The following is an 18,321-nucleotide window of genomic DNA, read 5'->3' on the forward strand; positions in this document are numbered from 1 at the left end:
TGTCTGAGACCTGCCACTGCAGTGTCTGTACATGCAGTTTTAAACTGCCATGTTGGCCTGGAAAGTGCACCCACTTGCCAGGCCTAACCCTTCCCTCTTATTGCAGATAAGTTACCCTTAAGGTAGTCCCAGGCAGCCCCATGGGCAGGGTGCAATGTATTTAGAATGACATGTAGTGGTGTGTTTTCACATGTCCTGATGGTGAAATACTGTGCATTTCGTTTTTCACTATTGGAAGGCCATATCTTCCATAGGTTAACATGGGGTCTGCCTTGAAACACCTTTCAAGTGCAGATTTCAATGGGGAGATGATAGGAAGTTGGAGTTTGTGATCTCTGAACTCACAATTTAAAATGACATCCTTTAGTGGAGATGTTTTTTCGATTACAAGTTTGAAAATGCCACTTTTAAAAAGTAGGCATTTTCTTGCTTAACCATTCTGTGAATTCACATCTGTGTAGCTGGCAGCTAGGGCCTCCTGCATACATTCTAGACAGTCACACAAAAGGAGCTTAGGTGTGCCTGGCATATCTTAATGGGTCTTCCTGGGCTAGAGTGGTGGGAGGAGCTGACACTTGTACCTGAATAGGGCTGGACCTGTCCTCCACAAGAAGTCTACCTCTCCTAGAAAGCATCTGGGACAGAGCAGGAAAGAACTGGATCTTGTGAGGAGAAAGGACTGCCTTTGAAAATTGCCTTCTTCAAAGGCTGCAATTAGTATAAGTAGTGGGGCCCTGACCCCAGAACTTCAGAACTCTTTTCAACTAAGGAACCTGACAAGAAAAAGAGTTGGAGAAGCTGTCAGGAGGGACTTCCATTTTGCTGCGTGCTTTGCTGTGTTGGCCTGCTGCTTGCTGCTTCTGCCTTTGGCAGTGAAAGGACTGGACTGAACCGAGCTTGAAGTAGAGCTTGCCTCCTGTTGGCAGTCTCAGGAACATCAAAGACTTCAAGTTCATCTGCCAACAGCACTGGGAACTGTATGTTTTGTACTGCAACATGAGAAAAACAACTACGAAGCCGCCACTGACCCCGCTGCCTCCACTGTGACCTGACGGCACCACACGTCGCATCGCCTTGCTTGATACACAGCCCTGGTACCACTGATGAAGCCGCTCCATGACCAAGACGCTGCCTGCACCGTTACCTGTGGACACCGCTTGTAAAGTACATGAAGCACCACCATGCACCCACACCATAGTCCTGGTCCGTCAACGTCGGCGACATCAACTCCAGCCTTGTCAACCGATACTGCTGTTTACACTGCGACCTGTGGGCACTGGACAAGGGATCACCCCACTTCGCATCGCAACTTTGGGTCAACCGACGACAGCGCTTAACGACGATGCTGCTGCCTGCACCACAACCTTGTAGACACTGCATATTGCATCCCCCCACTTCACACCACAGCCCTGGTTTCACAGATGATGCCGGGCACTGTCATCGAGCTGCTGCCTGCACGTGACCTTTAGGAACTGCATGTCGCATCGTCCTGATTCCCCCAGCGCCACAGACACCAGCGCTCCAGACTTCACCCTCATGGATTTCGATCTGCAACGCGTGTGACTTCAAGGGCCCAACAACTCCTGCTCCGACCTCCAGAACCAACGCCTGCCAACGCCGGCATCAGCGCCACGTCGGATCTCCTTGCAAGGTCCATGATGTCCAGCATTTCCAAGGTACTATTTGCGGGTCTTCCCAACAATATAGCTGGCTCGCGACCCTGCGGTCAGCCTGCACGGTTGAATTTGTTGTTCTCAGTGCTATGGTAGCCCCAGATGGAGCTATCAACTTCAAGGAACTGTAGTTTAAGCTGATTTTTACAAATTTGTATCTTTATTACTGTCTGTTGGATTTTGATGGTTTTGGTCTTGTTTTACATAGATTAATATTGGCATTTTTTCTAAAACTAGTGTGGTGTCAATTTGTAGTGTTTCAATGTATTACTGTGTGTTATGTGCAAACGCTTTGCACATTGCCTCTGAGATAAGCCTGTCTGCTTGTGTCAAGCTAACGAGTGGGTGAGCCAGGGTTATTTTAGGTGTGTAATTCCCTTATCCTGACTAGAAGGAAGGGTCCCACTTGGACAGGGCGCAAGTCACTGCCAACAAGAGACTCCCATTTCTAACACCACCACATAAGCAAGTCTACAAATCTCCTTATCAGCTCCTGTTCAAGAACACATGTGACACAGGGAATTAAATCAAGCTTTCTATCATAAAACCAATGGACTGTTTGCCACTGCTCCAGTATTATCCATTTCCTACACTGGCATAATGAAACTTGAAGGGGCCCCGTGCAAAGTGAATGGAGGGGGCCCCCCTCCAGACTCACTCAGGAGCTCTCAGGCCCAGATACTGTATTGAGGGAGGCCCCTAAGGGTCAGGGACCCCCATGCACTGCGGGGGCCTTTGTTACACCACTGATTTCCTATAGAAACTCCTGTTTACACAGTAATCAGAAGTATAAGTAAGGCATAGTTCACTGCACTTGGTAAACTCCACTTTACTATTAAACTCCACTTTACTATTATACTTCAGGTACCTTTGAAGAGGTCAACCCTGCTAAAGTCAAACAGAGGGTAGAAAGCCTAGAAAATATTGGGACATGTACATTTTTGTGTGGAACAAAACAAAATCGACCAGTTATGCCAATTGTTTAGGGCAAAACTCTCAATAGGTGTGATTTAATGCTCTCCATAAATTCCGACCCTGGGGTATTAGATTTTATTAGGGTGATAAATATAAATGTTTTTTAACATTCTTTTTATTTGTTTTCATCTGTTACTCAACACAAGCGTAAAACAGAAAGGAATTAAAAAAAAGAGAAAAACAGAGAACAAGAGAACAATCGAACAAGCACAGCTCAACGTTATGCTATGAACAGTGCTAAACATTTCCAACATTATTTTGTAATCTTGCATGGTTATGGTGTGCACACAATCCAATAACCAAAGTGATGTGGTTCAGACCCCCGCCTCGCAGGTCTGTGTGGCACATCCATCCATGCCACCAGTCCCTCCATCAGTCCCCTCACAATTGTCTGTGGTGGCGTTGCCCCACAATCTCCCAATAATGGTCAATGCTCTCAGCCCACATCCAGTGGGTCCATAGTGGCATCGCTGATTTGATGACTCAATAAGTATGCTTGGAGTGGGCCCCCAATGTCCCTGGGGCATTGAGTGTAGGGTAACATCGCGTCGCGCAATTCCAGCTCATAGTTTCAGAAAGACATGTCTTACAACCAGTCTCTCACCCTAAGTCTGTGACCCCTGCCCCACACAATGGACACCTGTTGCTTTGCCAGCAACAGTGCCACCTAGACAAAACAGCAAATTGTGGGTGGTATCTTCCCAGTGTATCCCAGGAAGGTGATCTTGGGAGTCAAAGCCACAACCTCCGCCACCATGTCCAACAGCACCTGCCTCACTTCCTGCCGATATTCAGCTATTGCGGGACATTGCCACGCAAAGTGCATAAAATCTGCCCAAGGTGCAGCCCAGCTAGCACATTGAGAGTGCACAGTGTGTGTGAGAAAGGTTGTAAGGGGATGTCATCAACTTTGAATGTATTTAAAGTGAACGAGCTGGAGCCTGCCACTGGGAGAGAGTGTTTCCAGCTGTCCACAGTAATAGCTCCATTCTTTATCCAGAAGGGTAGGGATCCAATCTGTCTCCCATTACAGTCTGACACTAGAGGGACATGGGGTGAGGTCCCCAACTGTATGCTGGAGTATAGATTAGTCACCAAGTTTCTGACCGTGGGGGCCGCTAGGAACTGTCAGGGTGATAAATATCACATACCCCATCAGGCACTCATAATCATGCCTAACTCACTGCTTTCAGACCAGTTATGAGCAGAAAAACATTTTTATAAAAGCTTTGCTCAATACTGTGAGAAAATACAAATAAAACTCTCCTTCAATTCCACTGTTCCTGTTGTGTAGCTGTTTTAGTTATCATTTTATATACGTTATTTTAGCAAATTAGGCCTGCTACTATGCACTTTAACCTAGATATATTTTATTCAGCTTTGTTTTATTATTTTAACATAAGCCATATTTGCGGTCTTGTTTTCTTTTTTCTATTTAGCTGTTCTTCACCTAGGTCCGCACTGCGTCCTTAAACAAGATATTTCTTTCACTCTGTGCTTTTCTCAAGGCTGCAGTAAGATAGGTTGCCGGCAAAAGTGGTACGCTTTGCCTCCAATGTTCACAGAAACACACACACTCTTATATGGGGATCCTTTCTTGGAACATCAGATGTTTTATTGTAAAAACACTACTTTGACCCATATACCTTCGAGGGAGATTCCAGCCAGATGACCATGACTGTATGCTGATTGCTTATGTAGACTACAGGCCTCTTGCTCAGGTATGACGGATGATGCCTTTCCAGGGGGAACATGAAAGGCAGAATTAGAGCTTAACATGCTGTGCTCTAACATAGCTTAGGAAGGAACTATCTCTATAAACTTTAGTGACAGTATGGTAGCGTTATTCTTGTGTTTTACTCTCTTTGACACAATTTTAATCTTATTGTGCTTCATCGTCCTAGTTATTGCAATACATGCTTTATTATCTAAGATGCAGTTACTTCAATAAAACCTTATTAAACTTTACTCTGCCTCTGATTGTCCTTGCATATGTGAGACTAATGTAACTGAGAGAAACGGATGAGATCTGAGTGACCATGATTCCCCTGAGGAGTCATGTATATCATGTGCCTGGTTGTCCCAATAATCCCTGCCCTTGGTTGGAGATTAGGCACTGCTAGTTAGCTGGAACAAACCCAGATTAGGCCGACAGGTGTCACATGGAGCGGGATCAGACTCAGTCCCTGCAGTCCAGGTGATTCTGCCGCCCGGAGCCAGTAGCCTCATTAGGATAATGAGAACCTACGCGACATTCCTAGAGCATGTAAGAACACATTGGTAAGATGTAATTTGTCATTTATTTGTCTGGGAGCTAAAGCAATTGACAAAACAATATTAAGCATTCACAAAATATGACTCAACTTCAAAGTAAGAATAAATACAAACAGTGTAAACATGCATTTGAAAGATGAAAGTAATCTTCCTAAAAGTAATTAGCAGTTGGCTATTTTGTTTTCAACTCTGCACAAGGACGGTCACAGAAATCAGACATAAATGTAATTTTAAAACATAATATTTTAAAGGCAATCTTTGAAGACAGAAAACACATTTCTTGGCAAATGTATTTCAGATTTACGGTAACAAGAGATTCACAAGCAAATAAAGTACTTCTTTACTAATAAACAAAAATTATGATTGTTTTTATGTTATCGGCTTTTATTAAAGTTAAGTGCCAATGAAGCAGAAAAATGCATCTGCTCTTAAAAACAAGAATTGACAAAGCATATAGATTTGTTCTGCATATGAGTCCTGAATAAAATGTTGAAAACAGCCCACTGCCATAAAACATACAAAATATCATTTCTGTATACACTGCATCTATGATATTAATACATTTATGATGATTCAGAGTATTCTTGAGTTATATATTAGTCCTGTATACATTGCAGTCTAAGACACTCCATAGCCACTCTACTCCATTTGCCACTGTATAGTTATAGTAAGGTAAGCGTTTTGTTAGTAAGAGCATTTGTTTGTTTTGCTAATAACTTGGGCACCTTTTGACAATTGACAAATCTTTACAAAGCTATCCAAAAAATGTTCAGCTACCTCAGCTCCTTCTTTGAAAATTTGGAGATGATCCATCAAGCAGGGGCTGATAAAAAGGTGCCTCAAGCACTTTTTCCCCGATTCAGTTTCTGAATGGAATTTTGGGAAGTGCTGTAGAAAAAACAGCGGAACAGAATTACACCAATTTTGGCAGAATGCTAGATCTTTACTCATAAAGTGTCCTTTTTGTTATATGATGTAAATTGAGGTTCAAAAGTTCAAACAATAGTGATATACTAGCAGTGGTACCATGGGAGTCCCCCTGAACTCCTACAGTACTACAATTAAAAAAAATAGAGTGACCTGTTTGATCTAGCTACCTTTTTATCCCATTGTCCATCTCGGTACAGCGTGACTTCCTGAGCCCACTGGACCTAGCTATCTGATTGGCTGACTGAAACATTAACAGAAATGTTGCAATTGCCATTACAGGACACAGGTACCATGTCCCAGTGTTCTGAAATTAGGTAATAAAAAAATAATGAATGGGGAGAGTGGTAACCAAAACCCCTGGCACCTGTGAGTGAGTCCTAGAGACCATGTGTGGTGGGAGGTTGGCAAGGCCCTGTGTCCAACTATCTGCTGTTGATTGTCAAAAGGTGTGATCAGTGAGGGAGTTCAGTGAAAATGATTATTAAAAAAACAGAAATTCACTGAAAAAACATTCAAAGTGATGTTATAGTTAGATATGGTAATAAGATAATGCTTTATGTTAAAAACAATCTTGGAAGTCCACTAAAAAAAACAAAGGTTAAAGTGACACTACAGTCAAATAGGTCATAAAATTTTACTTTACATTAAAATACCTCAGTAATTCACTGAAAAACAAAGGTCAGAGTAATTTTATAGTCAGGTAAGGTACTAAGGTTTTAGCCTATGTTAAAAAAAGTTGATATTCACAGAAAAAAAGCTAAGGATAAAGTGATGTTTAGGTTAGGCCTTATAATGATATATAAGCTATTGTTTTATAACAAAAAACACTGAAATTCACTAATTATTGTTTAATGAGCTAACTATAACTTGTACTGCCATGGTGCTCTGCTTATCACCTCACACATTACACCACTCATGACATGTTCGGTGATAACATCTCAAATGACATCATCATTAAATTGATAAATCATTAAAAAAAATGATGGCAATCAATAACGATCTTTTAATATGGCCACATTACACTACTTTAGTACATAACAAGGTAAAACCAACTTCAGCTCTGTCCCCTTTCTCTACTCCCAGATCCACTGACTGGAAAGACCTGCTTGCTGAAAGCCATGCTGAACTTGAAGGATGGGAAGAATGACACTATACCACTCCTGTTGGAGGTTGCTGAGAAGACAGACAATCTGGAAGAGCTAGTGAATGCTTCGTACACGCACCCTAACTTCAGAGGTAGGAACTGTATGTTTAGAATAAACAGTATACAACGAGGGGCATGAGGGCTGTGTTCCATGGTTCATAAGCTTTTAATACATCTAGGTTGATATTGCATAGAAAAGGGAAGTAAGTAATACTATTGTTGTGCCTAGTGGTCAACAGGCCAGTGGCGCTGGTGACATTTTAAAGTGGTGGGGCATAAAAGTTCAGGATGAGTGCTCAGTGGCGTGCGAGTGTAGCGAGCGAGCCTGACCGTCATAGAGGGTGTTCAGGGGGGTTTCTCCCCTGAGAGAATGCTGAAAAAATAGTGGGCAAATGGTGCATTTTCAAGCAAATTTGACAAAGTAAGAAAGTTAATAAGGCAACTGTGAAAGTGTAGGTATGACATCAATAAAGAAATTTCATATGATAATGACAAAGGAAGCTGCTTATTCCGTATAACCACAGAACTTTATGACACTCGTTGAGATAACAATGCTTAGTTAGTCCACACACCCCCTGCCCCCTGCATTCTAACCTGGGCAGAGTTCAAATATTGACCCCTTCCGGAGTGCGGATGATACAAAAGAACTCCTTCTGCATATGCCTGCTGTGCAGGTACACTACATGAAGTCCATAGGTAATATGCCAGAAGCAGGGGTGTGCTGGATAACAGGGCAATGCCCTCTTCCTAATAGAGATAGAGAAAGAAGAAACAAACAGTACCAGAGGCTTGACCTCCTACCCATCAGAGCTATTGGAAAAAGCTTAGAAATAAATATAAAATGCACTACTAATAAAACAGGGAGCTATCACAGTAAATAGTGTTGTTCTCGGCTAGGCTTCTAAACTGAACAAAGAACAAATAAAAGTGGACAATGTAAAGTTAAAAGACTGCCACGGAGCTAAGAGGTTGTTCTGCTGATAGTTCAAAGATGCCGTGCTGCTGGCTGTTTTAAGAAGCCGCACCTGGGCGATGTGCACAAGGGCAAGGGTTTGAGTAGCAGCAGTACTCGCTCCTAATTTTTGTTGCGACAGATGGAACAAATAATGATATTAAAAACAGAACCTCTGTCTCTGCGCTCATTAAATCTATTGGAAACTAAGCAATAGCTCACTAAAATATGAGAGAAAGCAGACAAGTAAGAATTTGTTTAAAAAAAAATAAGTGAAATGGGCGCTCCGAATTTAATAAAAGAAGATAATACTAGAAGTAGAGTTGTGTTGGGCCAAGCTCTCTGATAAGAGATGCAATATAAATATGGCTGACGTAAAGTTCAAGGGCTGTTGAGTAACTAGCAGGTTCCCCTCCTATAGCCCAAGTAGTGAAGCCACTTGCAGAAGGCCACGGACTGCCATTTGATATGGATGATGAGCATGGGGTTCTGGTGAAATTGAGCAACAGATAACACTCTGCATCCTAATGGCAGTAGACAGAAGAAAAAAGCAAAACCAGAGCCCCGATTTCCAAGCTCATCAGAGCTACTTAAAAAACAATAGCTAAGTAAAATATGTGCAAAACAGAGAAACAAATGATAAATAAAATCAAAAACAAGCACCAGGAGTTCTACAATAAATGCAAAAATGCTCAAATGCAAAATGCAAAAATTAATTTTGCACAAGCTTTGTATACCGCACAAGGAATAAAAGAAATGTAGAGATAATATAGTTTAAAGGTTGCCAAGCAGCTAGCAGGTTCTCCTGGCCGATTTTCTTTTGCAGTTTTATATAGCACAAACTCGACCCATGGATATTGGACCACTTTACATGAGCACCAGGTACATTACAGAAGGATACATTAATTTTTTGGTAGGCACAGGGAGATTAAGGCCCTAATTATAACATTGACAGTAAAAACCGCCTACCGCCGCGGCTACGGCTGCCAAAAGACCTTCGCCGCAGCTACCATCCGTCCGCCATATTATGACCACAGCCGGATTTCTGCCACAAGAAGGGTGGCCATACAGGTGGATGGCCGTAAGGTCGTGTCGCTACCACCACCAGCGCCACTCCAGTAGACCGCCACCAGCCATATTATGACAAATAATACAGCCTGGTGGTGATCTGCTGGTGGGCGCTGCTTGCGGAAGACCCCATGGATCCAGGTAAGTCGGGTCTCTGACGGGGGGTGGGGGTGTTGTGTGTGTGTGTGGGGGGGTGTGTGCATGTATGTGCGAGTGTGTGCATGAATGCTGGGGTGTGTTTAGTGTTGATTGCGTGTGTGTATGAATGGAAGTGTGAGTGCGTGTATGTATGGAAATGGGAATTCGTGTCTGCGTGCATGTTTTGAAGTGTGTGCTGATGTGAGTGTGAATGGATGAATGCATGCATTGATGTATGTGCGAATGAGGGTGTATCTGGGTGTGTGTGAATGAGTGTGTGTGTGAATGGGGGGCATGGATGTAGGGGGGCTGTTTGGAGAGGTGGGGAGGTGGGGGCTTCTTATCAGTGACAAGGAAGGAATTCCCTGTCATTGATAGGACCTACCACCATGGTTTTTGTGGTGTTACGAACACCACAAAAACCATGGCGGTAGGCAGGGTCATAATCCCGCCGGCGGCACAATGGTGGCCGCCGGGCTGGAAATGGTTATCTCCAGCCCAGCGGCTGCTACCGCCATGGTGGCCGGAGTGGTACATTGGCAGGTTAGCTTCAGCCAAACCGCCAATGCTATAATGTGGCTGTAAGTACCGTCAGCATGTTGGCGGCACTACCCCTTCATTAACGCCGACTGCCGGGGTCATGATGAGCCCCTAAGTGATTTGCCCAGAATCAGAGGATATTGAGTCGACACCGAGATGCAAACCTGATTCTCAATGCCATTGGCAGCTCTGGCCTTTACGCCACATCCTCTCCCCTATTAGCATGTGTGCCATTGTTTCCATTAGCACAACTCTAAATCATACTCTACTCTGATTTATGAAATGATTGAACATTTTTAATTCATCAGAATGAGAACACACATGACCTGCTCCAGGATAAATAATATTTGAAGTCATTTTCAATGAACTATGTATTGTATTGCCAGGCTTACATCGTATCTGTCCTACTGCCTGTCATATGCCCTCTTAAATACCACAGCATTCAGAATTCACTTTTTGCAATAGAAATTACCACCTTGCTCTTTGAGTTGCTCACACTGTACTGCAGTCTGCAGTCAGTTCACCAGCTGTATCCAACTGTACCAGGTGTTATGTTACAAATCATTTATGTAGTGCTACATCCAGCCACGAGACTCTTGCCCCTCAAACATCCAGGATATTCAAACTTCTACCTCTCTGAATGTCCCTGTTACACAGAGAAAGGGAGAGCAAAATATTCCTACTAACCCTTTTAGCTCATCACAGAGTAGTACATTGATTGTTAAAGTGCCCGTCCTGAAATAATCAAAATGAATATAAACAATACTTACTGAGGCTTCATCATCGTCTGCTCCTTGTTTCTTCTTGAATGTAGTCAGAGGGATTCCTTCTGGAGCGTCAGCCAACTCCCCTCCACGAATCCCGACGCTGCTCTCATGCTGCTGATAATGTTAACAGCATGAGAGAAGTGCCAGGATAGGTTGGAACGGGCTGCCTTAATGCTCCATCAAGCACTGGAAGCCTGTGTCTGCTCTCCACCCAGCTGTCTAAGGCAGCTGAGTGGAGAGGTTTAAACTGAGCATGTCAGGCTGGTCATCGCCAGACTACTGGCCAAAGTGACATGCGCAGTTTAAACTGGAGCAGCCAGCTACATTCAGCAGCTATGGCCCGGCCCAGCGCTGTCACTCAGCTCGGCTGAAATGAAAAATAAAGTAGTATTTAAGGGCCACATGTACAAAGATCCGGTATTGCGACTCGCCGACTCACAATTTGCGAGTCGCAATACCGAATGTACACCAGTGTATTTTACACTGTTTGTGATTCCCAGTGGGGTCGCAAATGACCGACCTCATGAATATTCATGAGGTAGGTCGCAATTTGCGACCCCATTAGGAATGGCCTTCCTCACAGGGATGGTGGCCTGCTGGAGACAGCAGACCACCATGTCTGTGATTGCTTTTAAATAAAGCCGTTTTTTTTTTTTTAAATGCAGCCCGTTTTTCTTAAAGGAAAATGAGATGCATTTCAAAATCAAAAATGAAAAGTTTTCTTTTAATTTTTTCAGAGCAGGCAGTGGTCCGTGGTACCATGCCTGCTCTGAAAAAACATTTTCGCTGCCATTCACAAATGGGAAGGGGTCCCATTGGGACCCATTCCGGTTTACGAATGGGTTAGCACCAGTTTGAAACTGGTGCTAACTGCGATTGTTTTGCGACCGCATTTGCGGTCACAAAGCAATCATACATACCATTTGTATCCGGTATTAGGAAGGGACGCCCTTGACACGCCCCTTCCTAATACCGAATCGCAAAACCCAAACTGCGATTCTGCCAGATATGTTAAATGTAGCATCCATTGTGGGGCATTATTCGTGTATCTTTTGTTTATATGCAACTTCCCCAGAGCTGTTTGGTGTTAGCGTTTGAGCTGATGTGACAGTACGGCAGCACCCAGGTGAAGCCTCCCCTAACCCGCTTCATTGGTCACATCCTATACAGCCCTCTGCTTGGCAGCTGGACCAGGGCAACCTCAACATTGCTCCCCACCAGGCTTAGACTGTTCTCCCTCTGCAGAAATAGACCTTTGCAGCTCTTTGGAGCCTGCTTAACTTTATCCATGAACATATTTCAATGCCATTATGCATAGAAAAGCTCTACAGGAAGCACCTGAAGAGACAACGTTTGCATAAATGTTCCACCTTGGATGGGTTTGAGTTCAGTGAAAATTAACTGGCAGTGCTGAAAATATTATCTTATAATGCCTCAAAAAGCTTTGGAACAATGAAGAAGTTAAACTCTGACATTTCACAAAGAGCAAAACTTGGGAACTCCTTTGGCAAATAAAAATGTGTGCACAACCCTAACAATGCTTTACAGAAGTAAAGGAAAGATGATTGTGTTCACTTCTCCCCACAACTCTTGTGTATGCATGCATACGTGGCAGATATTTGGCAGTGGCACTGGGTTTTGCTACTGCCCGCTCTGATCCGTCCAGTCCGACTCAGAACCACTCTACAGGCTGAACCTGCCACCTTAGCCCGCATCCAGTCCTGGACTTCAAAGTGGCATTGTGCTGAATCCGGAGCTCTGGGTGGTGTCTGGACTCTACTACTGGGACCTGCCGTGAAGTCCATTAGGCGCTGATGCTTTTGAGATCCCATTTCCTGCTGAGACAGTGAGCAGAAGTAATTAAAAAGAGCCTTATTGACGTGGTCTGGACTGGTGCCAAGTGGCCGTCGGCACTGGCCTGGATGATGATTGAGAGCTAGAGATGGGTGCAGACATTGTCCTGAGGCGTTATCTGTTTATCCGTGCTTTGGGGGGTTTGTAGCTTGCAGTAGACTGAGGGATGAGGGCAAACCGAGCCGATTACAGTAAACATGACAGGGCACAGCTCCACAGACATAAATATGTTCATAATTACAGGCAGTAAAATGGATGAAATCATGGGAATTCTGCTTATCAAAAACAAAAATTAGGATCTGCGTTATGTGAACATTGTCAAAACAGTGACGATGGTGATCCTTGAGAAAGTACCTTCCTCTCAAACTAGATAGCTTTAAAGTACAGTGAGTATACATGCTTTAAAAAAAAAAACATCACCTCAAAGGATGGTTTTATGTTTTTTTAAGAGGAACGTAGTGCAAATGCTAGACGCCATTTTGGGAGGGCCTTTGTACTTTGATAGCACATTTCCACTATGTGTATGCGACAGAGGGAATCGCAGTGGTGTGACGTCATCGCGCTTTGTCAGTCAGCCCAATGTACTCTTCAATAATAATTTATTTACAATATGTAAGTGTCACATGCTCGTGAACTTTAGTGTTTATTTTCTTCCTCTAGGATGTACAGGTGTATGTTGCCAGGTCTGCAGACACTGCTCTATGTAGCAGCATTGTTGGACACATGCATGGTGTTGATGCAGTGTAGAGTACATGCATGTGCGATATGTTTAAAAACAAAATTTCCTGAATGGTTCTTCTGAGGTGCATGTAGAGTGAGGGCTGGAATGTTTACAAACACATGTATAAATACATTTCCACTTATAAACCAATTTACACATGCACAATTCTAGCGTAGTTTAGTGTGGTATTGTGAATGTGTATCAGAGGCCGGGAGTGGGGATGCCCTGGAAACTTTGTGTAAATACACAGAATTATCAGTTTATTGTTTTTCACAAACCGGAGCTTGATCCATTTCTACCCTTCCTTGGGAAGTTCTAGTTCTCCTCTCTATGATAGACTTGGCATGCATCAAATTGTGAGATATCATCAGAAGTTCTGATGTCAGGGGTGTTGTTTTTGGCAGTGTCTTCCTTTACATCACTAAGCCTTTCACCCACTGAGCTCAAAAGTGCTGCTTGATGTTTCATGTAAATATACTGAAAGGAATTGGGTACCATTCATTGATTGGCATGCGGAGCATCCCTTATACATTTTCCAGTGGTTTCTTGCGAAAGGTACGTGAGTGGGAGATAAAATGGGCTCCAGAAAAACCTTACTGGTCCTTGGTATATGGTTTGAAGCTGCTAGTCAGCTGCGAGAAGAAGGAAGTGAATTTTATTCCAAACAGCACTCTTCCACCACCTCAAAATACAATTTCCATGGAAAACTATGAGTTTTTATAAAAATTTGACTGTACTGAAATAGGAAATGTTGGACTTGAACCTCTGTGCAGACGTTTTGCTTTCACCCCTCCTTTTTTGCTAAATTTGTTTTTGTTAGCTTTAGGACACTGAGCACTTTACCACTGCTAACCAGCGCTAAAACTGCTCCACCCATGGATTTTGGGGCAATTCCAAATTTACCGTTACTGGTAGACATGGTAATGCATCAAAATGCTACACCTCCACAGGTGAAGCCTAAGGAGGAGAAATATCTGTATTTCTCCTCCTTACTTCCTCTTTCTATGTGTGATGTATTCTGCAGCACACATAGAAAGAGGAAAATTACTCTCAGGATATTTTTTGTGCAGGATGTGCACGTTCCTGTACTAAAACAATCCTGCTTACAATGTAGGCACCCTTGCACCATGGTGCAAGGGTGCCTGTATTGGAGCTAGGCAGAACATTGTGCGCCAGCGCAGGGAAAAGAGGAATGTGCCTTACAGTGTTAAGAGGGCACATTCCTGGCCTATTCCTGTCACACAGCGTAGCACAGCAAGGTAAGTTGCTGAGCTAAACAATGAAAAAAAAATATGCCCCCTGATGTTTTTAGGGCAACCCTGCGCCACTTGGTGTGTTCTCATCTGAGGCTATCTTTTAATTTACCTTTATGTGGGAGTCACACACTGGCGTTGCCTCCTGTTGTGGTAAGTCTACCCGGAGGATGGCACGGTTCTACTCCTCTCATGACCTGTTGTATTATAGTTGTGCATAGTTCTAAGTATTGCCTAGCAACCAGAGTGGAATGTTGATGTAGATTGTGAGGCGGACTCAGTCGCTCCTGAGATCTGCCAGGGTTGGATGTGTCCATCTTGTTCCTGATTAAAGAAGAAGAAAAACACATTTCTTTGTGTACCTGGCTCCTTTATGACCCATTCTGTCTTCGCAGGTCACACAGCTTTGCACATGGCCATCGAGAAGAGGAACTTGCCATTGGTTGAACTTCTGATGCGTCACAAAGCTAACGTGCACGCCAAAGCAGAGGGGGAGTTCTTCCGGAAGAAGGAGCGAGGAGTGGGCTTCTACTTTGGTGCGTTGCATTTATTTCAGCTTTACTTTGGAAATTGATGAGAACACTGCGGGCCTGAATCCCCAGCAGCTTTACAGTTCTTTGTATAATTAAAAGAGTTACATTCTGTAGGGGTCATAATTTAGATATTGACCGAAATTGAGATAACGGGCTGAGAAGGGGAAAGGCATGTATCTTATCCTCTGCCAGGTTGAGCGTTGAACATGATGTCACTGAGGGTTGTAACTACGAATGGCTGAAAAAATGGATCACGAAATTGAGCCATGGAATAGCTTAGTGTAAATGCAAACCCTGCATGTATAACTATTGTTATTAAATTGATCAGTGGCTAGATATGAGTATATGCCATTTATGGGCCAATACTTTATTTAGTTCATGCATTTTGTTATATTTTTATGTATGATTTGCTTTCTATATCACACCGTGTAACGTGGGCCTGCCGTTCATAGCCTTTTGTTCACCTCATGTCAACTTAATCGCATAAGAAAATCCATTTCCATGGTACATTTCCAGTCCTGATCCACATTATCAGTACTGGTGAAAGTTTACTCTTACAAGTGAGCCCGAATTTCGGCTTTCAGCCATTTAGATGTAGGGGCGGGTTTGTGGGTAGGTGAAGACCCACAATTTCTGGTCTGGAACAAAATACAAGGGTTTAGAGCAGGCACGCGGAGGCGGTTGTTGTGATCCTGAAATGTGAGTTCAGTCTAAGGAAGAGGACTAGGGGCCAGATGTAGCAAAGGTTTTTACCCATTCTGTGTCTATGGGAAAAAGTGTTTGTACATATGGCCCTAGGTGCCCTGGACAGTGTTACCACTCTGATAAACGCTCCAGCATACTGCACGGGCCTCACATTGTAGGCATCACAGTTTTTGACAATACGATGACATCGTACCAAAAATAATGATGATCCTCAAGTCTAAGATTGTGATGCTATTAACGCACTGCAGAATAAGACCGTGTTACACAGTTTAATTTGTGAAGGAGCCAGACCTGCATTGTTACTTTGGTAGTCACCGTAGCATAGTATCAGTTTTTAAAGGTCCCACAACGCTTCTCACGGGTGGAACCTGACCCACACTAAAACAAACATCTCTTACCGTAGACAGAGCATGAAGGCTGAGGGACCATACCTGTGCTTGTATCTACAACAATGCATGAGCTTGGGGTGTGCCCGGGACCAAGATTTGATCTGGCAACCGGTACAAAAGTTTGTGACAAGCCCCATAACCTCACAAAGTTGCACAGTTTTACACTGTTCCCACATTCACATGAACATTTGAACTGTTACAACACGTCATGTCGCGAAGAGGAAACTTGTAGATGCATACATCTGCTATTGTGCATAGAAAACCTTTGCAAAAGGTTAAGTTGAAAAAAAAAGTCTGCGTTCATTTATTCATCATGGCTTTGTTTTGATTGGCTTGAAAATTATATTGCCCTTAGAATTAGCTGGCAGTGCACAGAAAAAGCAGAAGCCATCTTAATTTGGCAAACTGCACAACATTCAGAAATGATGGAAATCTGAAACTTTGCAATATGTTGCCGGCATAAAAAAGCTGTGCAGACGCCTAATGTAAACATAGCACATTATAGAGCCTGAAGGACAGGTCATGGCCTGCACTGCTGCATGGGTGACAGTTTAGTTTGCGTTCCCGCATTCCAATCATTTAAGAGAGGAATCCTCTGTTGGTGCATGGATGTCCTTCATTGCAGGTAGAAGCTTCTACAGTCAATGGAGGAGTGACTTGTCCAACACAGATGTTCTGAAGCCCTTTACTGACCAGCATGATCTGCTGCAGTCTTTTGGTAAAAAGGATGACTTCTGCCCTCATGACGGAGGAAGTTGTATTAAAATGACATCCTGCCGAGCTGTACTTGATGCCCTCTGGGAGTCACAGACATCTGCAGGCCCTTTTTAAGCTCTACACACCCAGGGCTATATCAAATGGCTGCATTGTCACCATTACTGTGGTCCCAGGGATTCCAGCAAGGTGATTGGAGGGAGATTCCTAGTTTGCTGCTTAGGATGCCCATAATACAGATTTAGGCGGTCATTCTGACCCTGGCGGTCAAAGACCGCCAGGGCGGAGGACCGCGGGAGCACCGCCGACAGGCCGGCGGTACTCCAATGGGGATTCCGACCGCGGCGGTAAAGCCGCGGTCGGACCGGCACCACTGGCGGGCTCCCGCCAGTGTACCGCCGCCCCATTGAATCCTCCAAGGCGGCGCAGCTTGCTGCGCCGCCGAGGGGATTCCGACCCCCCCTACCGCCATCCAGATCCCGGCGGTCCGACCGCCGGGATCCGGATGGCGGTAGGGGGGGTCACGGGGCCCCTGGGGGCCCCTGCAGTGCCCATGCCACTGGCATGGGCATTGCAGGGGCCCCCGTAAGAGGGCCCCTACATGTATTTCACTGTCTGCTGCGCAGACAGTGAAATACGCGACGGGTGCAACTGCACCCGTCGCACAGCTTCCACTCCGCCGGCTCGATTCCGAGCCGGCTTCATCGTGGAAGCCTCTTTCCCGCTGGGCTGGCGGGCGGTCTGAAGGCGACCGCCCGCCAGCCCAGCGGGAAAGTCAGAATTAACGCCGCGGTCTTTCGACCGCGGAACGGTAACCTGACGGCGGGACTTTGGCGGGCGGCCTCCGCCGCCCGCCAAGGTCAGAATGAGGGCCTTAATGTTGAACACAGTGGGATTAAAATAAAAGCAGATCAGAGGGCTCTGTTTAAGTCAACGCCGTAAATGATAAACGTAATTGCTTACTTATACTTTTCACTAGCTAGTTACTGTTTTGTCCAGGTGAACTCCCACTCTCCTTGGCTGCCTGCACCAACCAACTCAGCATGGTTCATTATCTCATGGACAACCCGTACCGCAAGGCTGACATCGCTGCTCGGGACTCGGAGGGCAACACGGTGCTCCATGCCCTGGTGATGGTTGCTGATGACACAGAGGAGAACACCCAGTTTATCACCAAGATGTATGATGAGATATTGCTTAGCAGCACACGTATGTACCCTACTCTGAGGCTAGAGGAGCTGATGAACTGGAAGGAGCTAACACCCCTCAAGCTTGCAGCAAACTTGGGGAAGATAGAGGTGAGTCCATAGCACTCATGTTCATGCTTTTATACTTCATATCAGTGTGTATGACCTACTTAGTGACCCACAAAATAAGTGCAAGCATCATTTGCCAGCAAAAATTCCTCTTTTCTCAAAAGTGACTAGTCTAAGGGCCCGAATATGAGTTGCTTGTTAAATTCCATCCCTTGCGTAAACTCCTGCTTAGGCATCGGTTGGGATTATACGTTTTTAGGTATTTAATGTATCCGATAAATATCGGATGGGGTAAATACCTCAGTCTTCATTAGATTTCAGCAGGTCAAACCTGCTGAAATTTATCAGGGAAAAATCCATATGGTATTTAACCACTTTACACAGATTTCGGTGTGTTAAACAAGAAAACCTGCATGTTATTCCCCAAAAACGTTC

General features: G+C 44.3%; 1 protein-coding gene across 2 annotated transcripts in view; it reads left to right on the forward strand.

The window, feature by feature from the left end:
* Positions 1–18,321, forward strand: part of LOC138285855 (transient receptor potential cation channel subfamily V member 1-like) — a 193,730-nt gene that overhangs the window by 119,173 nt on the left and 56,236 nt on the right. For both annotated transcript variants that reach the window (XM_069226331.1, XM_069226329.1), the window contains exons 4-6: positions 6,936–7,088; positions 14,685–14,825; positions 17,630–17,928. In XM_069226331.1, the coding sequence (XP_069082432.1) occupies positions 6,936–7,088; positions 14,685–14,825; positions 17,630–17,928 (593 nt within the window). The remainder of the gene's footprint in view (positions 1–6,935; positions 7,089–14,684; positions 14,826–17,629; positions 17,929–18,321) is intronic.

The sequence above is a fragment of the Pleurodeles waltl genome, chromosome 3_1 (genome assembly GCF_031143425.1).
Source record: "Pleurodeles waltl isolate 20211129_DDA chromosome 3_1, aPleWal1.hap1.20221129, whole genome shotgun sequence".
Lineage (NCBI taxonomy): Eukaryota > Metazoa > Chordata > Amphibia > Caudata > Salamandridae > Pleurodeles > Pleurodeles waltl.